The sequence below is a fragment of the Oncorhynchus kisutch genome, unplaced genomic scaffold (genome assembly GCF_002021735.2).
Source record: "Oncorhynchus kisutch isolate 150728-3 unplaced genomic scaffold, Okis_V2 Okis09a-Okis19a_hom, whole genome shotgun sequence".
Classification (NCBI taxonomy): Eukaryota; Metazoa; Chordata; class Actinopteri; order Salmoniformes; family Salmonidae; genus Oncorhynchus; species Oncorhynchus kisutch.
Genome location: NW_022261985.1, coordinates 13742474 through 13770335, shown reverse-complemented (window position 1 = coordinate 13770335; position 27862 = coordinate 13742474). Strand labels below are relative to the sequence as shown.

Genomic DNA, 27862 nt, shown 5'->3' with positions numbered 1-27862 from the left:
ACGAGGAGCGGAAGAGAGAGAGTGAGGGGATAGTTAGACAGGGGGAAGGAGAGGCAGACGAGGAGAGGAAGAGAGAGAGTGAGGGGATAGTTAGACAGAGGGAAGGAGAGGCAGACGAGGAGAGGAAGAGAGAGTGAGGGGATAGTTAGACAGGGGGAAGGAGAGGCAGACAGGGAGAGGAAGAGAGAGAGTGAGGGGATAGTTAGACAGGGGGAAGGAGAGGCAGACGAGGAGAGGAAGAGAGAGATAGTGAGGGGATAGTTAGACAGAGGGAAGGAGAGGCAGACGAGGAGAGGAAGAGAGAGAGTGAGGGTATAGTTAGACAGAGGAAAGGAGAGGCAGACGAGGAGCGGAAGAGAGAGAGTGAGGGGATAGTTAGACAGAGGGAAGGAGAGGCAGACGAGGAGAGGAAGAGAGGAGAGTGAGGGGATAGTTAGACAGGGGGAAGGAGAGGCAGACAGGGAGAGGAAGAGAGGGAGAGTGAGGGGATAGTTAGACAGGGGGAAGGAGAGGCAGACAGGGAGAGGAAGAGAGAGAGTGAGGGGATAGTTAGACAGGGGGAAGGAGAGGCAGACAAGGAGAGGAAGAGAGAGAGTGAGGGGATAGTTAGACAGAGGGAAGGAGAGGCAGACGAGGAGAGGAAGAGAGAGAGTGAGGGTATAGTTAGACAGAGGAAAGGAGAGGCAGACGAGGAGCGGAAGAGAGAGAGTGAGGGGATAGTTAGACAGGGGGAAGGAGAGGCAGACGAGGAGAGGAAGAGAGAGAGTGAGGGGATAGTTAGACAGAGGGAAGGAGAGGCAGACGAGGAGAGGAAGAGAGAGAGTGAGGGGATAGTTAGACAGGGGGAAGGAGAGGAAGGGAGGAAGGGAGAGAGAGAGTGAGGGGATAGTTAGACAGGGGGAAGGAGAGGCAGACGAGGAGAGGAAGAGAGAGAGTGAGGGGATAGTTAGACAGGGGGAAGGAGAGGCAGACTGGGAGAGGAAGGGAGAGAGTGAGGGGATAGTTAGACAGGGAGAAGGAGAGGCAGACGAGGAGAGGAAGAGAGAGAGTGAGGGGATAGTTAGACAGAGGGAAGGAGAGGCAGACGAGGAGAGGAAGAGAGAGAGTGAGGGGATAGTTAGACAGAGGGAAGGAGAGGCAGACGAGGAGAGGAAGAGAGAGAGTGAGGGGATAGTTAGACAGGGGGAAGGAGAGGAAGGGAGAGAGAGAGTGAGGGGATAGTTAGACAGAGGGAAGGAGAGGCAGACGAGGAGAGGAAGGGAGAGAGAGAGTGAGGGGATAGTTAGACAGGGGGAAGGAGAGGCAGACAGGGAGAGGAAGGGAGGAAGAGGAAGAGAGAGAGTGAGGGGATAGTTAGACAGGGGGAAGGAGAGGAAGACGAGGAGAGGAAGAGAGAGAGTGAGGGGATAGTTAGACAGGGGGAAGGAGAGGAAGACTGGGAGAGGAAGAGAGAGAGTGAGGGGATAGTTAGACAGGGGGAAGGAGAGGAAGGGAGAGAGAGGGGATAGTTAGACAGGGGGAAGGAGAGGCAGACGAGGAGAGGAAGGGAGAGAGTGAGGGGATAGTTAGACAGAGGGAAGGAGAGGAAGGGAGAGAGTGAGGGGATAGTTAGACAGGGGGAACGAGAGGCAGACGAGGAGAGGAAGGGAGAGAGTGAGGGGATAGTTAGACAGGGGGAAGGAGAGGAAGGGAGGAAGGGAGAGAGAGAGTGAGGGGATAGTTAGACAGGGGGAAGGAGAGGAAGACGAGGAGAGGAAGAGAGAGAGTGAGGGGATAGTTAGACAGGGGGAAGGAGAGGAAGACGAGGAGAGGAAGAGAGAGAGTGAGGGGATAGTTAGACAGGGAGAAGGAGAGGAAGACGAGGAGAGGAAGGGAGGAAGAGAAAGAGTGAGGGGATAGTTAGACAGGGGGAAGGAGGGGCAGACGAGGAGAGGAAGGGAGAGAGTGAGACAGGGAGAAGGAGAGGAAGACGAGGAGAGGAAGGGAGGAAGAGGAAGAGAAAGAGTGAGGGGATAGTTAGACAGGGGGAAGGAGAGGCAGACAGGGAGAGGAAGAGAGAGTGAGGGGATAGTTAGACAGGGAGAAGGAGAGGAAGACGAGGAGAGGAAGGGAGGAAGAGGAAGAGAAAGAGTGAGGGGATAGTTAGACAGGGGGAAGGAGAGGCAGACGAGGAGAGGAAGAGAGAGAGTGAGGGGATAGTTAGACAGGGGGAAGGAGAGGAAGACTGGGAGAGGAAGAGAGAGAGTGAGGGGATAGTTAGACAGGGGGAAGGAGAGGAAGGGAGAGAGAGGGGATAGTTAGACAGGGGGAAGGAGAGGCAGACGAGGAGAGGAAGGGAGAGAGTGAGGGGATAGTTAGACAGAGGGAAGGAGAGGAAGGGAGAGAGTGAGGGGATAGTTAGACAGGGGGAACGAGAGGCAGACGAGGAGAGGAAGGGAGAGAGTGAGGGGATAGTTAGACAGGGGGAAGGAGAGGAAGGGAGGAAGGGAGAGAGAGAGTGAGGGGATAGTTAGACAGGGGGAAGGAGAGGAAGACGAGGAGAGGAAGAGAGAGAGTGAGGGGATAGTTAGACAGGGGGAAGGAGAGGAAGACGAGGAGAGGAAGAGAGAGAGTGAGGGGATAGTTAGACAGGGAGAAGGAGAGGAAGACGAGGAGAGGAAGGGAGGAAGAGAAAGAGTGAGGGGATAGTTAGACAGGGGGAAGGAGGGGCAGACGAGGAGAGGAAGGGAGAGAGTGAGACAGGGAGAAGGAGAGGAAGACGAGGAGAGGAAGGGAGGAAGAGGAAGAGAAAGAGTGAGGGGATAGTTAGACAGGGGGAAGGAGAGGCAGACAGGGAGAGGAAGAGAGAGTGAGGGGATAGTTAGACAGGGAGAAGGAGAGGAAGACGAGGAGAGGAAGGGAGGAAGAGGAAGAGAAAGAGTGAGGGGATAGTTAGACAGGGGGAAGGAGAGGCAGACGAGGAGAGGAAGGGAGAGAGTGAGGGGATAGTTAGACAGGGGGAAGGAGAGGAAGACTGGGAGAGGAAGGGAGGAAGAGGAAGAGAAAGAGTGAGGGGATAGTTAGACAGGGGGAAGGAGAGGCAGACGAGGAGAGGAAGGGAAAGAGTGAGGGGATAGTTAGACAGGGGGAAGGAGAGGAAGACGAGGAGAGGAAGAGAGAGAGTGAGGGGATAGTTAGACAGGGAGAAGGAGAGGAAGACGAGGAGAGGAAGGGAGGAAGAGGAAGAGAAAGAGTGAGGGGATAGTTAGACAGGGGGAAGGAGAGGCAGACAGGGAGAGGAAGAGAGAGAGTGAGGGGATAGACAGGGAGAAGGAGAGGAAGACGAGGAGAGGAAGGGAGGAAGAGAAAGAGTGAGGGGATAGTTAGACAGGGGAAGGAGAGGCAGACGAGGAGAGGAAGGGAGAGAGTGAGGGGATAGTTAGACAGGGGGAAGGAGAGGAAGACTGGGAGAGGAAGGGAGGAAGAGGAAGAGAAAGAGTGAGGGGATAGTTAGACAGGGGGAAGGAGAGGCAGACGAGGAGAGGAAGGGAAAGAGTGAGGGGATAGTTAGACAGGGGGAAGGAGAGGCAGACGAGGAGAGGAAGGGAGATAGTGAGGGGATAGTTAGACAGGGGGAAGGAGAGGCAGACGAGGAGAGGAAGGGAGGAAGGGAGAGAGTGAGGGGATAGTTAGACAGGGGGAAGGAGAGGCAGACGAGGAGAGGCAGACGGAGAGAGGAAGGGAGAGTGAGGAGTGTTCCCCAAACACAGATGAGAAAAAGTAAACAGGAAGAGCTATTTTCATAAAAGCTCTTCCTTCTCCCTCCCCCCCTCCAACTGCATATAGAGATATCCGTGGTATTTAGCGCTGTCTAATTGAGTCTGTGTTTAATTCTTCATGATGTGGAGGAGGAGGGATTCAGGGACTGCTGACAGACACGTTTCTAGAGCGCCAGGCAGACCGGCCCAAACGCCACCTGATACACTAAAAGTAGTGCACTACCCCTATAGATCCTGGTCAAAAGTAGTGCACTACATAGGGAATAGGGTGCCGTTTGGGACGCAACTGTAGAGTAGGGCCCGGGACAAGCCCAGGATCAATAATGTGTCTTTATGAGAAATTACCCATAATGCTATTGAGCGTACAGCGTTCAGGCCTCCGCGGGGATAACAAGCTAATGAAATGCCATTTGTGGCGTTAGATAATGCTGAGTGGTTAGTGGGCCCGGCAGAGGAGTCGGCCGACGTACGGGAGGCCTGGAGGAGAGACAGGAAACGACTTGAGGAAGATGTATTTACTGGGGACGGAGGAGGAGAAGAAGAAGTAGAGACGGATCTAATCTGACAGAGAGAGAGAGAGAGAGGAGAACTTCTCCCACCATCCTGAAGAAGAGACAGATCTAATCTGACGGAGAGAGAGAGAGAGAGAGAGAGAGAGAGGAGCACTTCTCCCACCATCCTGAAGAAAAGAGAGAGAGAGAGAGAGAGAGAGAGAGAGACAGAGAGAACTTCTCCCACCGTCCTGTCCCATCTGTCTCTCACCAGAGACAAGCAGCCCACCATCACATCAGACGGTGGAGAGACGTCTGACGTCAGACTGATGAGACAGACGTACCCAGGAGAGGAATCTCTATTCAGTACATGTTCTCTGGTCATTAGTACTGCACTATACAGGGAACAGACATCACCCTCGGTTCTCTGGTCATTAGTACTGCACTATACAGGGAACAGACATCAACCCTCGGTTCTCTGGTCATTAGTACTGCACTATACAGGGAACAGACATCACCCTCGGTTCTCTGGTCATTAGTACTGCACTATACAGGGAACAGACACCACCCTCGGTTCTCTGGTCATTAGTACTGCACTATATGGGGGCAGCAGGGTAGCCTAGTGGTTGGAGCGTTGGACTAGTAACCGGAAGGTTGCAAGTTCAAACCCCCGAGCTGACAAGGTACAAATCTGTCGTTCTGCCCCTGAACAGGCAGTTAACCCACTGTTCCTAGACCAGTTAACCCACTGTTCCTAGACCAGTTAACCCACTGTTCCTAGACCAGTTAACCTCACTGTTCCTAGACCAGTTAACCCACTGTTCCTAGACCAGATAACCCCACTGTTCCTAGACCAGATAACCCCACTGTTCCTAGACCAGATAACCCCACTGTTCCTAGACCAGTTAACCCCACTGTTCCTAGACCAGTTAACCCACTGTTCCTAGACCAGTTAACCCCACTGTTCCTAGACCAGTTAACCCACTGTTCCTAGACCAGTTAACCCACTGTTCCTAGACCAGTTAACCCCACTGTTCCTAGACCAGTTAACCCCACTGTTCCTAGACCAGTTAACCCACTGTTCCTAGACCAGTTAACCCACTGTTCCTAGACCAGTTAACCCCACTGTTCCTAGACCAGTTAACCCACTGTTCCTAGACCAGTTAACCCACTGTTCCTAGACTAGTTAACCCACTGTTCCTAGACCAGTTAACCCACTGTTCCTAGACCAGTTAACCCCACTGTTCCTAGACCAGTTAACCCCACTGTTCCTAGACCAGTTAACCCCACTGTTCCTAGACCAGTTAACCCCACTGTTCCTAGACCAGTTAACCCCACTGTTCCTAGACCAGTTAACCCACTGTTCCTAGACCAGTTAACCCACTGTTCCTAGACCAGTTAACCCACTGTTCCTAGACCAGTTAACCCACTGTTCCTAGAGAGAGAGAGACGGAAAGAGCAGTATGGAGGGAGAGAGAGAGTATTTTATTGGGAGGTTTGACACAGTGCTCTAATCCACCATCACAGACAGCAGGGGGGTAAAGACTGATATCTACACCAGCAAATCATTAAACATATGTCACTCACACTGAGGAGGCCGCCCTGGCTCTGGGTGTGCCCAAACACCTTGTCCACAGTACAGTCCTTCAGTGGGTAGACTCTCTGGCCAGCAAACTTATCTCCGTTGGTGGGATGGAGAGGGTGGCAGGGCTTGGCTTGGAGAAGGACATCACTAAACAGGAAGAACATCTTGGGTTTGACCTCTGCTCCTTTAGGGGGGACGGTGCGCAGCCAGCCCTCACGCAGGTACCAGCGTCCTGTGGGGTACAGAGAGAGACAGAGGAGAGAGGGAGAGACAGAGGAGTGAGGGAGTGAGTGAGTGAGGGGAGAGGAGAAAGAGAGAGAGGAGGTGAGAGAGGAGGTGAGAGGAGGAGGGAGAGAGCGAGAGAGGAGGAGCGAGAGAGCGAGAGAGGAGGAGCGAGAGAGGGAGAGAGCGAGAGAGGAGGGAGAGAGAGGGAGGGGAGGGAGAGGGGAGGTGAGAGGAGCTTGCTACCAGTCTGTCAAGTTGTCATTCATTCCTAAGAAGGTGTTTCTTCTGTTGTCACCTTGCTAATTGCCTTGTCAATCTAACCGTCCTCCAAATGAAGCGTAATTAACTAACGTAATTAGGAACATTATTTAAGGACAGAGAGAAGAGAGTGAGACAAAACAAAGGATGACAGGTGGAATATAAGAGAAATAATATAGGAGAGGGATGGAGAGAAACAAAGGATGACAGTTGGAATATAAGAGAAATCATATTTAACAAAGGTAGACAAATGGAGACAGAGACACACAGAGAGAGAGAGAGAGAGAGAGAGAGAGGAGAGAGAGAGAGAGAGAGAGAGAGAGAGAGAGAGAGAGAGAGAGAGAGAGAGACAGAGAGAGAGAGAGAGAGAGAGACAGAGAGAGAGAGAGAGAGAGAGAGAGAGAGAGAGAGAGAGAGAGAGAGAGAGAGAGAGAGAGAGAGAGAGAGAGAGACAGAGAGAGAGAGAGAGAGAGAGAGAGAGACAGAGAGAGAGAGAGAGAGAGAGAGAGAGAGAGAGAGAGACAGAGAGAGAGAGAGAGAGACAGAGAGAGAGAGAGAGAGACAGAGAGAGAGAGAGAGAGAGAGACACACAGAGAGAGAGACACACACAGAGAGAGAGAGAGACACAGAGAGAGAGAGAGACACAGAGAGAGAGAGAGGACACAGAGAGAGAGAGAGAGACACAGAGAGAAGAGAGAGACACACAGAGAGAGAGAGAAGACACAGAGAGAGAGAGACATAGGAGAGACACAAGAGAGAGAGACACAGAGAGAGAGAGAGACACAGAGAGAGAGAGAGAGAGAGAGAGAGAGAGAGAGAGAGAGAGAGAGAGAGAGAGAGAGAGGAGAGAGAGAGAGAGAGAGAGAGAGAGAGAGAGAGGGAGAGAGAAAGACACAGAGAGAGAGAGAAAGACACAGAGAGAGAGAGAAAGACACAGAGAGAGAGAGAGAGAGAGAGAGAGAGGGAGAGACACAGAGAAAGAGACAAAGAGAGAGGCAGGCAGGCAGGCAGACAGGGGTTGATATGCTGTGTTGTTAGATTGAAGTAGCTGGGGCACACCAGGGTCAGGGGTCAACTCAATGTAAATCCTAGTCCATTCAGAGAGTAAACCATTTTCAAATTCCAATTCATAAATTGTTCTTATTGAAGAGCATTGAAGAGATTTAAATGTACATTTCAGTGTACTTCCAGCTCCAATTTCAAATGGAATTGACCACGACACACACACACACACACACACACACACACACACACATTACAAACAGGGCTATCCTCCCTACACACACCTCCAGCCATCCGGGCCCCTGATCTGTGCAGAACCATCAACAGCCCTCTGAGCCTCCAGCCGGGCCCCTGGTCTGTGCAGTACAGAGTACAGACCCATCAACAGCCCTCTGAGCCCCCAGCCAGCCGGGCCCCGTGTCTGTAAAGTACAGAACCATCAACAGTCCTCTGAGCCTCCGGGCCCCGTGTCTGTACAGTACAGAGTACAGACCCATCAACAGCCCTCTGAGCCTCCAGCCAGGCTCCTTGTCTGTACAGACCCATCAACAGCCCTCTGAGCCTCCAGCCAGGCCCCTTGTCTGTACAGACCCATCAACAGCCCTCTGAGCCTCCGGGCCCCTGGTCTGTACAGTACAGAGTACAGACCCATCAACAGCCCTCTGAGCCCCCAGCCATCCGGGGGTTCAAAGAGCAGGAACTGTGAGCTCCCCTCTCCATGTCCTCTCCTTTCAACCTCCGCTGTCAAAGAGTTAACTATTCTCTACTACAAAGACCTGTCGGTCAGTCGGCTGGCACCAGGGGGAGAGGAGCCCTGTGTGTGTGTGTGTGTGTAGGGAGGATAGCCCTGTTTGTGCGTGTGTGTGTGTGTGTGTGTGTGTGTGTGTGTGTGTGTGTATGTATATATATACAGTGCCTTGCGAAAGTATTCGGCCCCCTTGAACTTTGCGACCTTTTGCCACATTTCAGGCTTCAAACATAAAGATATAAAACTGTATTTTTTTGTGAAGAATCAAGAACAAGTGGGACACAATCATGAAGTGGAACGACATTTATTGGATATTTCAAACTTTTTTAACAAATCAAAAACTGAAAAATTGGGCGTGCAAAATTATTCAGCCCCCTTAAGTTAATACTTTGTAGCGCCACCTTTTGCTGCGATTACAGCTGTAAGTCGCTTGGGGTATGTCTCTATCAGTTTTGCACATCGAGAGACTGACATTTTTTTCCATTCCTCCTTGCAAAACTGCTCGAGCTCAGTGAGGTTGGATGGAGAGCATTTGTGAACAGCAGTTTTCAGTTCTTTCCACAGATTCTCGATTGGATTCAGGTCTGGACTTTGACTTGGCCATTCTAACACCTGGATATGTTTATTTTTGAACCATTCCATTGTAGATTTTGCTTTATGTTTTGGATCATTGTCTTGTTGGAAGACAAATCTCCGTCCCAGTCTCAGGTCTTTTGCAGACTCCATCAGGTTTTCTTCCAGAATGGTCCTGTATTTGGCTCCATCCATCTTCCCATCAATTTTAACCATCTTCCCTGTCCCTGCTGGAGAAAAGCAGGCCCAAACCATGATGCTGCCACCACCATGTTTGACAGTGGGGATGGTGTGTTCAGGTGATGAGCTGTGTTGCTTTTACACCAAACATAACGTTTGTTGTTGTTGCCAAAAGTTCAATTTTGGTTTCATCTGACCAGAGCACCTTCTTCCACATGTTTGGTGTGTCTCCCAGGTGGCTTGTGGCAAACTTTAAACGACACTTTTTATGGATATCTTTAAGAAATGGCTTTCTTCTTGCCACTCTTCCATAAAGGCCAGATTTGTGCAATATACGACTGATTGTTGTCCTATGGACAGAGTCTCCCACCTCAGCTGTAGATCTCTGCAGTTCATCCAGAGTGATCATGGGCCTCTTGGCTGCATCTCTGATCAGTCTTCTCCTTGTATGAGCTGAAAGTTTAGAGGGACGGCCAGGTCTTGGTAGATTTGCAGTGGTCTGATACTCCTTCCATTTCAATATTATCGCTTGCACAGTGCTCCTTGGGATGTTTAAAGCTTGGGAAATCTTTTTGTATCCAAATCCGGCTTTAAACTTCTTCACAACAGTATCTCGGACCTGCCTGGTGTGTTCCTTGTTCTTCATGATGCTCTCTGCGCTTTTAACGGACCTCTGAGACTGTCACAGTGCAGGTGCATTTATACGGAGACTTGATTACACACAGGTGGATTGTATTTATCATCATTAGTCATTTAGGTCAACATTGGATCATTCAGAAATCCTCACTGAACTTCTGGAGAGAGTTTGCTGCACTGAAAGTAAAGGGGCTGAATAATTTTGCACGCCCAATTTTTCAGTTTTTGATTTGTTAAAAAAGTTTGAGATATCCAATAAATGTCGTTCCACTTCATGATTGTGTCCCACTTGTTGTTGATTCTTCACAAAAAAAGACAGTTTTATATCTTTATGTTTGAAGCCTGGAATGTGGCAAAAGGGCGCAAAGTTCAAGGGGGCCGAATACTTTCGCAAGGCACTGTATATACACAGGAACGATCCCGTGTGTGTGTGTGTGTGTGTGTGTGTGTGTGTGTGTAGCAAGGCCCAGGTGAAGAAGGTTGAACAACAAAGGACCATGGTACCCCCTGCCGTGACCATGGTGAGAGGAAGGGATGGGGACACTGGACTGGGGTGACATGGTACGGGGGGAGAGATTCATTTGAAGTGGACTTTGTCCCACAGCACTGTCGTGTATGATTGGATGAACGGGATCGTTCCTGAGTTGTTTCAGGTTAGGTACGGGATCGTTCCTGGGTTGTTTCAGGTTAGGTACGGGATCGTTCCTGTGTTGTTTCAGGTTAGGTACGGGATCCAGCCTCCATCCCGCCTGCCTCTCTCCATCCTCCCTCCCTCCCTCCAGCCTCCCTCTCTCCATCCTCCCTGCCAGCCTCCAGACATCTCTCCAGCCCCCACCTTCTCTACACCCCCCCCCAACCTCCCAGGATAACTCCGTCCAGCCAGACTGTCTGTGGTATCGATGTCTCATTGATTCCTCTCTTTTTAATTCTTATCTCACAATCAGCCTCTATCTTTTGCTGGGCTACTCCATGTGCTCCATCTCTCTGCCTGGCTACCTCCTCATCTGATGGCCTACTCAATATAATCTAGGGGCTCCATCTCTCTCTGCCTGGCTACCTCATCTGATGGGCTACTCTATGGGCTCCATCTCTCTGCCTGGCTACCTCCTCACCTCTGGTTAAACACAATGTAGGAGAAAGGGTGTCATTTGGGACCAATCACTGGAGAAGCAGCTAGCCTTTCTTTTAGCCACAGTAGAAGTGCTGGAGGTTGAAGGAGAGGCTTTGAGGGCTGGGGTGGCGGGACTGTGAGGGAGGGGCCGAGTCAGACTGGTGCTTGTCTTGATGTTAGTTAGGAAGGATTCAGACCTGATTGGCTGAAAGAGAGGAAAGAGGCTCAGTAGAGAGTTGAAAGGGGCCTGAGAACCACGGATCTGATGAAAAACCTCCTCCACACGAACAGAGAGACCTGCTGCTCACTAGCTATTCACAGCCATGCTTATGGCAGCCTCCCGAACACCTTTTGTGCTAAGTACACACACACACACACACACACACACACACACACACACACACATAAAAGACACAGCAGTGTCCATAGACGCATTTGTGTGTGTGTGTGTGTGTGTTCATATACACACAGCTTCCTTTTCATGTGCCGGTCCACTAGATGAGTCTGTAATTGGTCCGTGGGGAGACAGGCAGGGTGAGGGAGGCACGAGGACGACGTCTCTCTGTTGTTCCTTCTACATGTGGACCACTCCCTCGGGAGAAGAGGAGGAGGAGAAGATAGGACGGGAGAGGAGGAAGAGAGGACGGAGGAGACGAGGAGAGGACAGGAGGGGAGAGAGGTAAAGAAGTAGAGAGAGAGAGAGGAGAAAGGTAGAGAAGTAGAGAGAGAGATGAGAGAGGTAGAGAAGTAGAGAGAGAGAGGAGAGAGGTAGAGAAGTAGAGCGAGAGATAGAGAAGTAGAGAGGAGATGTAGAGAAGTAGAGAGAGAGAGGAGAGAAGTAGAGAGAGAGGAGAGTGGTAGAGAGAGAGAGGAGAGAGGTAAAGAAGTAGAGAGAGAGAGGAGAGAGGTAAAGAAGTAGAGAGAGAGAGGAGAGAGGTAAAGTAGAGAGAGAGAGGAGAGAGGTAGAGAAGTAGAGAGAATAGTAGAGAAGAGACAGGTACACAAACAAGTGTGCGGTTAAAATAGGAATGAACTTCTTCCCACAGGGCCGTGGAGTGAGACAGGGATGCAGTTTGAGCATCACTCTCCTCAACATACATATCAACGAACTGGTGAGGGACAGTCTAGAACAGTCTGCAGCACCCGGCCTCACCCTACTAGAAGTAAAATGTCTACAGTTTGCTGATCATTTGGTGCTTCCATCCCCAACCAAGGAGGGCCTACAACAGCACCTAGATCTTCTGCACAGATTCTGTCAGACCTGGGCCCTGACAGACCTGGGCCCTGACAGACCTGGGCCCTGACAGACCTGGGCCCTGACAGACCTGGGCCCTGACAGACCTGGGCCCTGACAGACCTGGGCCCTGACAGACCTGGGCCCTGACAGACCTGGGCCCTGACAGACCTGGGCCCTGACAGACCTGGGCCCTGACAGACCTGGGCCCTGACAGACCTGGGCCCTGACAGTAAATCTCAGTAAGACCAAAATAATGGTGATCCAAAAAAGGTCCAGTTTCCAGGACCACAAATACAAATTCCATCTAGACACCATTGTCCTAGAGCACACACAACTATACATATCTTGGCCTAAACATCAGCGCCACAGGTAACTTCCACAAAGCCGTGAACCATCCCAGAGACAAGTCAAGAAGGACCTTCCAGGCCATCAAAAGAAACATAAAATTCAACACACCAATTAGGATCTGGCTAAAAATACTTGAATCAGTCATAGAGCCCATTGCCCTTTATGGCTGTGAGGTCTGGGGTCCGCTCACCAACCAAGACTTCACGAAATGGGACAAACTCCCAATTGAGAGACTGCATACAGAACTCTGCTAAAATATCCTCAGTGTACAATGTAGAACACCAAACAATGCATGCAGAGCAGAATTAGGCCGATACCAACTAATTATCAAAATCCAGAAAGGAGACGTTCAATTCTACAACCACCTAAAAGGAAGCGATTCCCAAACCTTCCATAACAAAGCCATCACCTACAGAGAGATGAACCTGGAGAAGAGTCCCCTAAGCAAGCTGGTCCTGGGTCTCTGTTCACAAACACAGAAGGAAAACCTGGCTCTCAAGAGAAGACAGGCTATGTGCACACTGCCCACAAAATGGAGGTGAAAACTGAGCTGTTGTTTTTGTTGCCTTACAACCTGGAATTAAAATAGATTTTTTGGGGGGGTTTTGTATCATTTGATTTACACAACATGCCTACCACTTTGAAGATGAATATTTTTTTTTTGTGTAAATCAAACAAGAAATATGACCAAAGAAAATAGAAAACTTGAGCATGCTTGACCCCAAGGTGAATACTTTGTAGAGACACCTTTTGCAGCAATTACAGCTGCAAGTCTCTTGGGGTATGTCTCTATAAGCTTGGCACATCTAGCCACTTGAGCGTTGCTTTAGCAGTAGGCTTAGGGTCATTGTCCTGCTGGAAGGTGAACCTCCGTCCCAGTCTCAAATCTCTGTAAGACTGAAACAGGTTTCCCTCAATAATTTCCCTGTATTTTGCGCCATCCATCATCCCTTCAATTCTGACCAGTTTCCCAGTCCCTGCAGCATGATGCTGCCACCACCATGCTTCACTGTGGGGATGGTGTTCACGGGGTGATGAAAGGTGTTGGGTTTGCGCTCTTCATGTTGACGCTTGCTTGGTGGTGCCCCTTGATTAGTGGTGTTGTAGACTCTGGGGCCATTCAGAACAGGTGTATCAGATACACACAGACCATGTGACACTTAAATCAAGTCCACCTGTTTGCAGTCTAACTAATTAGGTGACTTCTGAAGGTAAATGGTTGCACCAGATCTTATTTAGGGGCTTCATAGCAAAGGGGGTGAATACATACAGCACCACTTTTCCGGTTAGAATTTCTTTAGATTCTTTGAAACAAGCTATTTCACTTTCACTTGATTAGTGGTGTTGTAGACTCTGGGGCCATTCAGAACAGGTGTATCAGATACACACAGACCATGTGACACTTAAATCAAGTCCACCTGTTTGCAGAAAGTGAACAAGCTATTTCACTTTCACTTCACCAATTTGGACTATTTTGTGTTTGTCCATTAGATGAAATCCATAATAAAACTCCATTTACATTACAGGTTGTAATGGGAAGGCTGGTTCCGACAGATCAACGCCGAACAAAGGCGTTCGCACGTAAATACAGTCATGATTTCTTATTCCAAAAAACGGCCGGCGGTTCGTGTGAAAACTATATGATTCATGTGAGAATAGTTCTGAAATGTATCAACGATAAGTCTCCATGTCGATGTGTACAAGCAGACATATTTTGTCAATCCACTAGGGACCTCGGTTCCATCTAAAGGGTGTATGGTTATTCTGTGTTATTATGTAGTTAGCTAGTAAATAATTAAACCAATGTGTGTAGTACTGAATCATAAGGCTGGGGTTTCTGCAGATCCAAGGTTACGACTGGTCAGAATGATGATTAATCAGATGACTGTTTATCGAGGAAATATATATATCTTCTCGAGTTTAATTCTCGAGATGGTAACGCTTCCGTGGTTCTCTTCCGTGGTGCCCCAAATCCTAATGAAGTAATTGTTATATGATTCGGTTAAAAAAAGGGTAACAATTAAACATATTTAGTTGATTAAATAAATAAGTCATCAGATTAAAGTAAAGTCACAACACCAAAAAAGCACTTTGAATTTAATTGAAAGAGAGAGTGAGAGGGGTAGAGGGTGAGAGGGGTAGAGGGTGAGAGGGACAGAGGGTGAGAGGGGCAGAGGGTGAGAGGGCCAGAGGGTGAGAGGGGCAGAGGGTGAGAGGGGCAGAGGGTGAGAGGGGCAGAGGGTGAGAGGGGCAGAGAGTGAGAGGGGTAGAGAGTGAGAGGGGCAGAATCAGAACCAACCTGGAGCTTCCACCTTGGTCTTTCTCCCCTTCAGCAGTCTCTGCACCCGCCGCAGCTGCAGGTGGTTGTCATGGCTGCGGGCGTTGTCCTGGATACGCTGGGATACCTCAGAGATCAGCTTCACCGACCCTAAAGCATCATGGGTAGACAGATGAGGGTTAGCTGCCAGAATGGATTACTGAAACACCCCGGAAGTAGCTAACAGTGCCTTCAGGAAGTACTCATACTCCTTGACCTACTCCACATTGTTTTGTGTTAAAGCCTGAATTCATTATAGATAGTAGTGCCACCCATCTACACACAATACCCCATGAAGACAGTCTTTTTTTTTGTGTGTTGCAAATGAAATACAGAAATCTAATTTACACAAGTATTCACACTCCTCAGTCAATACTTTGTAGAAGTAACTTTGTCAAAGATTACAGCTGTGTCTTTCTGGGTAAATCACACCTGAATTCAGTCACACCTGGTAAATCACACCTGAATTCAGTCACACCTGGTAAATCACACCTGAATTCAGTCACACCTGGTAAATCACACCTGAATTCAGTCACACCTGGTAAATCACACCTGAATTCAGTCACACCTGGTAAATCACACCTGAATTCAGTCACACCTGGTAAATCACACCTGAATTCAGTCACACCTGGTAAATCACACCTGAATTCAGTCACACCTGGTAAATCACACCTGAATTCAGTCACACCTGGTAAATCACACCTGAATTCAGTCACACCTGGTAAATCACCCCTGAATTCAGTCACACCTGGTAAATCACCCCTGAATTCAGTCACACCTGGTAAATCACCCCTGAATTCAGTCACACCTGGTAAATCACCCCTGAATTCAGTCACACCTGGTAAATCACACCTGAATTCAGTCACACCTGGTAAATCACACCTGAATTCAGTCACACCTGGTAAATCACACCTGAATTCAGTCACACCTGGATTGCCTATAATTATTATTATTTGATTATTCTTCAAGCTCTGTCAAATCGGTTGTGGATCATTGCTAGACAACCATTTTCAGTTTTTACCATAGATTTTGAAGTAGATTTAAATCAAAACTGTAACTCGGACACTCAGGAATATTCAATGTCTTCTACTCCAGAGTAGATTTGGCCTTGTGTTTTAGGTTATTGTCCTGCTGAAAGGTGACTTCATCTCCCAGTGTCTGACTCCCAGTGTCTGGTGGAAAGCAGACTGAACCAGGTTTTCCTTCATGATTTTGACAGTGCTTAGCTTTATACAGTTTATTTTGTTTATCATGAAAAACTCCCCATTCCTTAACAATTACAACGCTGGAAAATATGGAGTGGTACTCAATGATGTGTTGCACAGGATTTGCCCCCAAACATAACATCCTGTCTGGGGTCCATCTACCTATTCATCCTGTCTGGGTCCGGCTACCTGTTGATCCTGTCTGGGGTCCGGCTACCTGTTCATCCTGTCTGGGTCCGGCTACCTGTTGATCCTGTCTGGGGTCCAGCTACCTATTCATCCTGTCTGGGTCCGGCTACCTATTCACCCTGTCTGGGTCCTTTTCCCTGTTCACCCTGTCTGGGTCCGGCTACCTATTCACCCTGTCTGGGTCCGGCTACCTATTCATCCTGTCTGGGTCCTTTTCCCTATTCATCGTGTCTGGGTCCGTCTACCTGTTCATCCTGTCTGGGTCCGGCTACCTGTTCATCCTGTCTGGGGTCCGGCTACCTATTCATCCTGTCTGGGTCCGGCTACCTATTCATCCTGTCTGGGTCCGGCTACCTATTCATCCTGTCTGGGTCCGGCTACCTATTCATCCTGTCTGGGTCCGGCTACCTATTCATCCTGTCTGGGTCCGTCTATCTGTTCATCCTGTCTGGGTCCATCTACCTGTTCATCCTGTCTGGGTCCATTTCCCTATTCATCGTGTCTGGGTCCGTCTACCTGTTCATCCTGTCTGGGTCCGGCTACCTGTTCATCCTGTCTGGGGTCCGGCTACCTATTCATCCTGTCTGGGTCCGGCTACCTATTCATCCTGTCTGGGTCCGGCTACCTATTCACCCTGTCTGGGTCCTTTTCCCTGTTCACCCTGTCTGGGTCCGGCTACCTATTCACCCTGTCTGGGTCCGGCTACCTATTCATCCTGTCTGGGTCCTTTTCCCTATTCATCGTGTCTGGGTCCGTCTACCTGTTCATCCTGTCTGGGTCCGGCTACCTGTTCATCCTGTCTGGGGTCCGGCTACCTATTCATCCTGTCTGGGTCCGGCTACCTATTCATCCTGTCTGGGTCCGGCTACCTATTCATCCTGTCTGGGTCCGTCTACCTGTTCATCCTGTCTGGGTCCATCTACCTGTTCATCCTGTCTGGGTCCGGCTACCTATTCATCCTGTCTGGGTCCGTATACCTATTCATCCTGTCTGGGTCCGTCTACCTGTTCATCCTGTCTGGGTCCATCTACCTATTCATCCTGTCTGGGTCCGTATACCTATTCATCCTGTCTGGGTCCGTATACCTATTCATTCTGTCTGGGTCCATCTACCTGTTCATCTTGTCTGGGTCCATCTACCTATTCATCCTGTCTGGGTCCGGCTACCTATTCATCCTGTCTGGGTCCTTTTCCCTGTTCATTCTGTCTGGGTCCATCTACCTGTTCATTCTGTCTGGGTCCATCTACCTGTTCATCTTGTCTGGGTCCGGATACCTATTGACCCTGTCTGGGTCCTTTTCCCTATTCATCCTGTCTGGGTCCTTTTCCCTGTTCATCCTGTCTGGGTCCATCTACCTGTTCATCCTGTCTGGGTCCATCTACCTGTTCATCCTGTCTGGGTCCGGATACCTATTCACCCTGTCTGGGTCCGGATACCTATTCACCCTGTCTGGGTCCGGATACCTATTCACCCTGTCTGGGTCCGGATACCTATTCATCCTGTCTGGGTCCGGATACCTATTCATCCTGTCTGGGTCCGGATACCTATTCATCCTGTCTGGGTCCGTCCACCTGTTCATCCTGTCTGGGTCCGGATACCTATTCATCCTGTCTGGGTCCGGATACCTATTCATCCTGTCTGGGTCCGGATACCTATTCATCCTGTCTGGGTCCGGATACCTATTCATCCTGTCTGGGTCCGGATACCTATTCATCCTGTCTGGGTCCGGATACCTATTCATCCTGTCTGGGTCCGGATACCTATTCATCCTGTCTGGGTCCGGATACCTATTCATCCTGTCTGGGTCCGGATACCTATTCATCCTGTCTGGGTCCGGATACCTATTCATCCTGTCTGGGTCCGGATACCTATTCATCCTGTCTGGGTCCGGATACCTATTCATCCTGTCTGGGTCCGGATACCTATTCATCCTGTCTGGGTCCGGATACCTATTCATCCTGTCTGGGTCCGGATACCTATTCATCCTGTCTGGGTCCGGTCCGGATACCTATTCATCCTGTCTGGGTCCGGATACCTATTCATCCTGTCTGGGTCCGGATACCTATTCATCCTGTCTGGGTCCGGATACCTATTCATCCTGTCTGGGTCCGGATACCTATTCATCCTGTCTGGGTCCGGATACCTATTCATCCTGTCTGGGTCCGGATACCTATTCATCCTGTCTGGGTCCGGATACCTATTCATCCTGTCTGGGTCCGGATACCTATTCATCCTGTCTGGGTCCGGATACCTATTCATCCTGTCTGGGTCCGGATACCTATTCATCCTGTCTGGGTCCGGATACCTATTCATCCTGTCTGGGTCCGGATACCTATTCATCCTGTCTGGGTCCGGATACCTATTCATCCTGTCTGGGTCCGGATACCTATTCATCCTGTCTGGGTCCGGATACCTATTCATCCTGTCTGGGTCCGGATACCTATTCATCCTGTCTGGGTCCGGATACCTATTCATCCTGTCTGGGTCCGGATACCTATTCATCCTGTCTGGGTCCGGATACCTATTCATCCTGTCTGGGTCCGGATACCTATTCATCCTGTCTGGGTCCGGATACCTATTCATCCTGTCTGGGTCCGGATACCTATTCATCCTGTCTGGGTCCGTCCACCTGTTCATCCTGTCTGGGTCCGTCCACCTGTTCATCCTGTCTGGGTCCGTCCACCTATTCATCCTGTCTGGGTCCAGCTACCTATTCATCCTGTCTGGGTCCGGCTACCTATTCATCCTGTCTGGGTCCAGCTACCTGTTCATCCTGTCTGGGTCCGTCCACCTGTTCATCCTGTCTGGGTCCGTCCACCTGTTCATCCTGTCTGGGTCCGTCCACCTGTTCATCCTGTCTGGGTCCGTCCACCTGTTCATCCTGTCTGGGTCCGGATACCTATTCATCCTGTCTGGGTCCGGATACCTATTCATCCTGTCTGGGTCCGGATACCTATTCATCCTGTCTGGGTCCGGATACCTATTCATCCTGTCTGGGTCCGGATACCTATTCATCCTGTCTGGGTCCGGATACCTATTCATCCTGTCTGGGTCCGGATACCTATTCATCCTGTCTGGGTCCGGATACCTATTCATCCTGTCTGGGTCCGGATACCTATTCATCCTGTCTGGGTCCGGATACCTATTCATCCTGTCTGGGTCCGGATACCTATTCATCCTGTCTGGGTCCGGATACCTATTCATCCTGTCTGGGTCCGGATACCTATTCATCCTGTCTGGGTCCGGATACCTATTCATCCTGTCTGGGTCCGGATACCTATTCATCCTGTCTGGGTCCGGATACCTATTCATCCTGTCTGGGTCCGGATACCTATTCATCCTGTCTGGGTCCGTCCACCTGTTCATCCTGTCTGGGTCCGTCTACCTATTCATCCTGTCTGGGTCCAGCTACCTATTCATCCTGTCTGGGTCCGGCTACCTATTCATCCTGTCTGGGTCCAGCTACCTATTCATCCTGTCTGGGTCCAGCTACCTATTCATCCTGTCTGGGTCCGTCCACCTGTTCATCCTGTCTGGGTCCGTCTACCTATTCATCCTGTCTGGGTCCGGATACCTATTCATCCTGTCTGGGTCCGGATACCTATTCATCCTGTCTGGGTCCGGATACCTATTCATCCTGTCTGGGTCCGGATACCTATTCATCCTGTCTGGGTCCGGATACCTGTTTATCCACAACTATCAAGCTCTACGTGGTGCAGTATGTTCTCTACATGGTTCAGTATGTTCTCTACGTGGTGCAGTATTTTCTCTACATGGTTCAGTATGTTCTCTACGTGGTGCAGTATGTTCTCTACGTGGTGCAGTATGTTCTCTACGTGGTGCAGTCTGTTCTCTACATGTAACCAGACAACAACACGTGGTGCAGTATGTTCTCTACGTGGTGCAGTATGTTCTCTATATGGTGCAGTATGTTCTCTACATGTAACCAGACAACACATGGTGCAGTATGTTCTCTACGTGGTGCAGTATGTTCTCTATGTGTAACCAGACAACAACACATGGTGCAGTATTTTCTCTACGTGGTGCAGTCTGTTCTCTACATGTAACCAGACAACACATGGTGCAGTATGTTCTCTACGTGGTGCAGTATGTTCTCTACGTGGTGCAGTATGTTCTCTACGTGGTGCAGTATGTTCTCTACGTGGTGCAGTATGTTCTCTACGTGGTGCAGTATGTTCTCTATGTGTAACCAGACAACAACACATGGTGCAGTATGTTCTCTACGTGGTGCAGTATGTTCTCTATGTGTAACCAGACAACAACACATGGTGCAGTATGTTCTCTACGTGGTGCAGTATGTTCTCTACAGGGTGCAGTATGTTCTCTACGTGGTGCAGTATGTTCTCTATGTGTAACCAGACAACAACACATGGTGCAGTATGTTCTCTACGTGGTGCAGTATGTTCTCTACATGGTGCAGTATGTTCTCTACATGGTGCAGTATGTTCTCTACATGGTGCAGTCTGTTCTCTACATGGTGCAGTCTGTTCTCTACATGGTGCAGTCTGTTCTCTACGTGGTGCAGTATGTTCTCTATGTGTAACCAGGCAACAACACATGGTGCAGTATGTTCTCTACGTGGTGCAGTATGTTCTCTACGTGGTGCAGTATGTTCTCTACATGGTGCAGTATGTTCTACGTGGTGCAGTATGTTCTCTACGTGGTGCAGTATGTTCTCTATGTGTAACCAGACAACAACACATGGTGCAGTATTTTCTCTACGTGGTGCAGTATGTTCTCTACAGGGTGCAGTATGTTCTCTATGTGTAACCAGACAACAACACATGGTGCAGTATTTTCTCTACATGGTGCAGTATTTTCTCTACGTGGTGCAGTATGTTCTCTATGTGTAACCAGGCAACAACACATGGTGCAGTATGTTCTCTACGTGGTGCAGTATGTTCTCTACATGGTGCAGTATGTTCTCTACATGGTGCAGTATGTTCTCTATGTGTAACCAGACAACAACACTGCTTTCATCCAGTCAGAGTGACTCTTTTGATGAATGGTTTGTTTGAGTCTAAGGCCTCATTCGCGCACACACACAGATGTGTTTGATTGCATCATCACCCCCTGTTGAGAGCTGACCAGGGGTGCACAAATTAAACCGTGAAAACACTCCTGATTGGCTTAGATATGCCTACCGCAATGCTGTGTAGCCAGCCACATAATTAGAGTGCTTCTGGTCTGTGCCACGGGCGGGCGGGTAGGTGGGCGCGCGCGCACACACACACACACACACACACAGGTTGGGCCCTCAGCAGTCACAGCCTAACTGTGTGAAAACACAGGACCACCTCTCCTCTCCTTATGAAGTCTTTCATAATCAGAAGCACTCGTTTGGTTAAACAAGCCACTCTCCTTATTGACCTCAACAGGACACCTCTCCTCTCCTTAGCGACCTCAACAGGACACCACCTCTCCTTATCGACCTCAACAGGACACCACCTCTCCTTATCGACCTCAACAGGACACCACCTCTCCTTATCGACCTCAACAGGACACCTCTCTTCTCCTTATTGACCTCAACAGGACACCTCTCCTCTCCTTATTGCCTTATTGACCTCAACAGGACACCTCTCCTCTCCTTATTGACCTCAACAGGACACCTCTCCTCTCCTTATTGACCTTAACAGGTCACCTCTCCTTATTGACCTCAACAGGACACCTCTCCTCTCCTTATTGATCTCAACAGGTCACCTCTCCTCTCCTTATTGACCTCAACAGGTCACCTCTCCTCTCCTTATTAACAAGCTCTGCGAGGAACTGAACCCGAAACAAAGCAGACCAATCAACTACACCAGGGGTCATCAACTAGATTCAGCCGCGGGTCATTTGTATGTGATCACATACAGGGCCTTCATAAACCCCCCAAAATCTGAGGGGGGTAACAAAGTAGGTGTGGATGGCTGGTGGGCGGTCTGGGGGAGGACAAAGTAGGTGTGGATGGCTGGTGGCCGGTCGGGGGGGGGGGGGGGGGGGGGACAAAGTAGGTATGGATGGCTGGTGGGCGGTCTGGGGGGGCGACAAAGTAGGTGTGGATGGCTGGTGGGGGGGGACAAAGTAGGTGTGGATGGCTGGTGGCCGGTCGGGGGGACAAAGTAGGTGTGGATGGCTGGTGGGCGGTCTGGGGGGGCGACAAAGTAGGTGTGGATGGCTGGGGGGCGGTCTGGAGGGGGACAAAGTAGGTGTGGATGGCTGGTGGGCGGTCGGGGGGGGGGGGGGGGGGGGGGGGGGACAAAGTCACTACTTTTGACCAGAATGACACCCTAATCCCTATGTAGTGCACTACTTTTGACCAGAACGGCACCCTAATCCCTATGTAGTGCACTACTTTTGACCAGAACGGCACCCTAATCCCTATGTAGTGCACTACTTTTGACTAGGGGGAGGGCTCTAAAATAGTGCATTTGTGATGTAAACCCAGCGTATGATCACGATGATGCTCGAGCCTCGAGGCGGTCTGCGTCTTTTTTTCCCTCTACGATAGATGAAATAATCCGGTCCTAATTGCGGCCGCTTATCTTCACAACAAATTACAACGTTACGAAACCAACAACAACAAAGAAGACCCAAAACAAAGCCATCTGTGGGTTGGAGAGAGAGGCGGTTATGGTTTCTGAATCTTCTTCATTAAAATGGGTCTTTATTGCCTCTTTTAATAAAAACAACAACTTGGTAATTGCTGTTGCCTCAGATCAGTTCGGTTGTGGGAGTGCATCCCAGCTGGCACCCTATTCCCTCCATAGTGCACTACTGGCACCCTATTCCCTCCATAGTGCACTACTGGCACCCTATTCCCTCCATAGTGCACTACTGGCACCCTATTCCCTCCATAGTGCACTACTGGCACCCTATTCCCTCCATAGTGCACTACTGGCACCCTATTCCCTCCATAGTGCACTACTGGCACCCTATTCCCTCCATAGTGCACTACTGGCACCCTATTCCCTACATAGGGCACTACTGGCACCCTATTCCCTACATAGGGCACTACTGACACCCTATTCCCTACATAGGGCACTACTGACACCCTATTCCCTACATAGGGCACTACCGACACCCTATTCCCTACATAGGGCACTACCGACACCCTATTCCCTACATAGGGCACTACCGACACCCTATTCCCTACATAGGGCACTACCGACACCCTATTCCCTACATAGGGCACTACCGACACCCTATTCCCTACATAGGGCACTGCCGACACCCTATTCCCTACATAGGGCACTGCTGACACCCTATTCCCTACATAGGGCACTACTGACACCCTATTCCCTACATAGGGCACTACTGACACCCTATTCCCTACATAGGGCACTACTGACACCCTATTCCCTCCATAGGGCACTACTGACACCCTATTCCCTCCATAGGGCACTACTGACACCCTATTCCCTCCATAGGGCACTACTGACACCCTATTCCCTACATAGGGCACTACTGACACCCTATTCCCTACATAGGGCACTACTGGTACCCTATTCCCTACATAGGGCACTACTGACACCCTATTCCCTACATAGGGCACTACTGACACCCTATTCCCTACATAGTACACTACTGGCACCCTATTCCCTACATAGTGCACTACTGGCACCCTATTCCCTCCATAGTACACTACTGGCACCCTATTCCCTACATAGTGCACTACTGGCACCCTATTCCCTACATAGTACACTACTGGCACCCTATTCCCTCCATAGTACACTACTGGCACCCTATTCCCTACATAGTACACTACTGGCACCCTATTCCCTACATAGTGCACCCTATTCCCTACATAGTACACTACTGGCACCCTATTCCCTCCATAGTGCACTACTGGTACCCTATTCCCTCCATAGTACACTACGGGCACCCTATTCCCTACATAGTGCACCCTATTCCCTACATAGTACACTACTGGTACCCTATTCCCTCCATAGTATACTACTGGCACCCTATTCCCTACATAGTACACTACTGGTACCCTATTCCCTCCATAGTACACTACTGGCACCCTATTCCCTCCATAGTACACTACTGGCACCCTATTCCCTCCATAGTACACTACTGGCACCCTATTCCCTCCATAGTACACTACTGGCACCCTATTCCCTCCATAGTACACTACTGGCACCCTATTCCCTACATAGTGCACTACTGGCACCCTATTCCCTACATAGTACACTACTGGCACCCTATTCCCTCCATAGTACACTACTGGCACCCTATTCCCTCCATAGTACACTACTGGCACCCTATTCCCTCCATAGTACACTACTGGCACCCTATTCCCTACATAGGGCACTACTGGCACCCTATTCCCTACATAGTGCACTACTGGCACCCTATTCCCTACATAGTGCACTACTGGCACCCTATTCCCTACATAGTGCACTACTGGCACCCTATTCCCTACATAGTGCACTACTGGCACCCTATTCCCTCCATAGTACACTACTGGCACCCTATTCCCTACATAGTGCACTACTGGCACCCTATTCCCTACATAGTACACTACTGGCACCCTATTCCCTCCATAGTACACTACTGGCACCCTATTCCCTACATAGTGCACTACTGGCACCCTATTCCCTCCATAGTACACTACGGGCACCCTATTCCCTATAGTGCACCCTATTCCCTACATAGTACACTACTGGCACCCTATTCCCTCCATAGTGCACTACTGGTACCCTATTCCCTCCATAGTACACTACGGGCACCCTATTCCCTACATAGTGCACCCTATTCCCTACATAGTACCCTACTGGTACCCTATTCCCTCCATAGTACACTACTGGCACCCTATTCCCTACATAGTACACTACTGGCACCCTATTCCCTACATAGTGCACTACTGGCACCCTATTCCCTACATAGGGCACTACTGGCACCCTATTCCCTACATAGGGCACTACTGGCACCCTATTCCCTACATAGTGCACTACTGGCACCCTATTCCCTACATAGTGCACTACTGGCACCCTATTCCCTACATAGTGCACTACTGGCACCCTATTCCCTACATAGTGCACTACTGGCACCCTATTCCCTCGATAGTACACTACTGGCTCCCTATTCCCTCCATAGTGCACTACTGGCACCCTATTCCCTACATAGTGCACTACTGGCACCCTATTCCCTCGATAGTACACTACTGGCACCCTATTCCCTACATAGTGCACCCTATTCCCTCCATAGTACACTACTGGCACCCTATTCCCTACATAGTGCACCCTATTCCCTACATAGTACACTACTGGTACCCTATTCCCTCCATAGTATACTACTGGCACCCTATTCCCTACATAGTACACTACTGGTACCCTATTCCCTCCATAGTACACTACTGGCACCCTATTCCCTCCATAGTACACTACTGGCACCCTATTCCCTCCATAGTACACTACTGGCACCCTATTCCCTCCATAGTACACTACTGGCACCCTATTCCCTCCATAGTACACTACTGGCACCCTATTCCCTACATAGTGCACTACTGGCACCCTATTCCCTACATAGTACACTACTGGCACCCTATTCCCTCCATAGTACACTACTGGCACCCTATTCCCTCCATAGTACACTACTGGCACCCTATTCCCTCCATAGTACACTACTGGCACCCTATTCCCTACATAGGGCACTACTGGCACCCTATTCCCTACATAGTGCACTACTGGCACCCTATTCCCTACATAGTGCACTACTGGCACCCTATTCCCTACATAGTGCACTACTGGCACCCTATTCCCTCCATAGTACACTACTGGCACCCTATTCCCTACATAGTGCACTACTGGCACCCTATTCCCTACATAGTACACTACTGGCACCCTATTCCCTCCATAGTACACTACTGGCACCCTATTCCCTACATAGTGCACTACTGGCACCCTATTCCCTCCATAGTACACTACGGGCACCCTATTCCCTATAGTGCACCCTATTCCCTACATAGTACACTACTGGCACCCTATTCCCTCCATAGTGCACTACTGGTACCCTATTCCCTCCATAGTACACTACGGGCACCCTATTCCCTACATAGTGCACCCTATTCCCTACATAGTACCCTACTGGTACCCTATTCCCTCCATAGTACACTACTGGCACCCTATTCCCTACATAGTACACTACTGGCACCCTATTCCCTCCATAGTACACTACTGGCACCCTATTCCCTCCATAGTACACTACTGGCACCCTATTCCCTACATAGTGCACTACTGGCACCCTATTCCCTACATAGGGCACTACTGGCACCCTATTCCCTACATAGGGCACTACTGGCACCCTATTCCCTACATAGTGCACTACTGGCACCCTATTCCCTACATAGTGCACTACTGGCACCCTATTCCCTACATAGTGCACTACTGGCACCCTATTCCCTACATAGTGCACTACTGGCACCCTATTCCCTCGATAGTACACTACTGGCTCCCTATTCCCTCCATAGTGCACTACTGGCACCCTATTCCCTACATAGTGCACTACTGGCACCCTATTCCCTCGATAGTACACTACTGGCACCCTATTCCCTACATAGTGCACCCTATTCCCTCCATAGTACACTACTGGCACCCTATTCCCTACATAGTGCACCCTATTCCCTCCATAGTACACTACTGGCACCCTATTCCCTCCATAGTACACTACTGGCACCCTATTCCCTACATAGTGCACCCTATTCCCTCCATAGTACACTACTGGCACCCTATTCCCTACATAGTGCACCCTATTCCCTCCATAGTGCACTACTGGCACCCTATTCCCTCCATAGTACACTACTGGCACCCTATTCCCTCCATAGTACACTACTGGCACCCTATTCCCTCCATAGTACACTACTGGCACCCTATTCCCTCCATAGTACACTACTGGCACCCTATTCCCTCCATAGTACACTACTGGCACCCTATTCCCTCCATAGTACACTACTGGCACCCTATTCCCTCCATAGTACACTACTGGCACCCTATTCCCTACATAGTACACTACTGGCACCCTATTCCCTACATAGTACACTACTGGCACCCTATTCCCTCCATAGTACACTACTGGCACCCTATTCCCTACATAGTGCACTACTGGCACCCTATTCCCTACATAGTGCACTACTGGCACCCTATTCCCTCCATAGTACACTACTGGCACCCTATTCCCTACATAGGGCACTACTGGCACCCTATTCCCTACATAGTGCACTACTGGCACCCTATTCCCTACATAGTGCACTACTGGCACCCTATTCCCTCCATAGTACACTACTGGCACCCTATTCCCTCCATAGTACACTACTGGCACCCTATTCCCTACATAGTGCACTACTGGCACCCTATTCCCTACATAGTACACTACTGGCACCCTATTCCCTCCATAGTACACTACTGGCACCCTATTCCCTACATAGTGCACTACTGGCACCCTATTCCCTCCATAGTACACTACGGGCACCCTATTCCCTACATAGTGCACCCTATTCCCTACATAGTACACTACTGGCACCCTATTCCCTCCATAGTGCACTACTGGTACCCTATTCCCTCCATAGTACACTACGGGCACCCTATTCCCTACATAGTGCACCCTATTCCCTACATAGTACACTACTGGTACCCTATTCCCTCCATAGTATACTACTGGCACCCTATTCCCTACATAGTACACTACTGGTACCCTATTCCCTCCATAGTACACTACTGGCACCCTATTCCCTCCATAGTACACTACTGGCACCCTATTCCCTCCATAGTACACTACTGGCACCCTATTCCCTCCATAGTACACTACTGGCACCCTATTCCCTACATAGTGCACTACTGGCACCCTATTCCCTACATAGTGCACTACTGGCACCCTATTCCCTCCATAGTACACTACTGGCACCCTATTCCCTCCATAGTACACTACTGGCACCCTATTCCCTACATAGGGCACTACTGGCACCCTATTCCCTACATAGTGCACTACTGGCACCCTAT

The 27862-nt window shown here is 49.8% G+C and overlaps 1 protein-coding gene across 1 annotated transcript in view; it reads right to left on the bottom strand.

Moving 5' to 3' along the window:
• LOC109876912 (rho guanine nucleotide exchange factor 39-like) overlaps positions 1-27862 on the bottom strand; it is an 88034-nt gene that overhangs the window by 11363 nt on the left and 48809 nt on the right. Inside the window, exons 7-8 of the mRNA XM_031815463.1 lie at positions 14452-14580; positions 5837-6066 (exon numbers count right to left, since the gene is read on the bottom strand). Of these exons, the coding sequence (XP_031671323.1) occupies positions 5837-6066; positions 14452-14580 (359 nt within the window). The remainder of the gene's footprint in view (positions 1-5836; positions 6067-14451; positions 14581-27862) is intronic.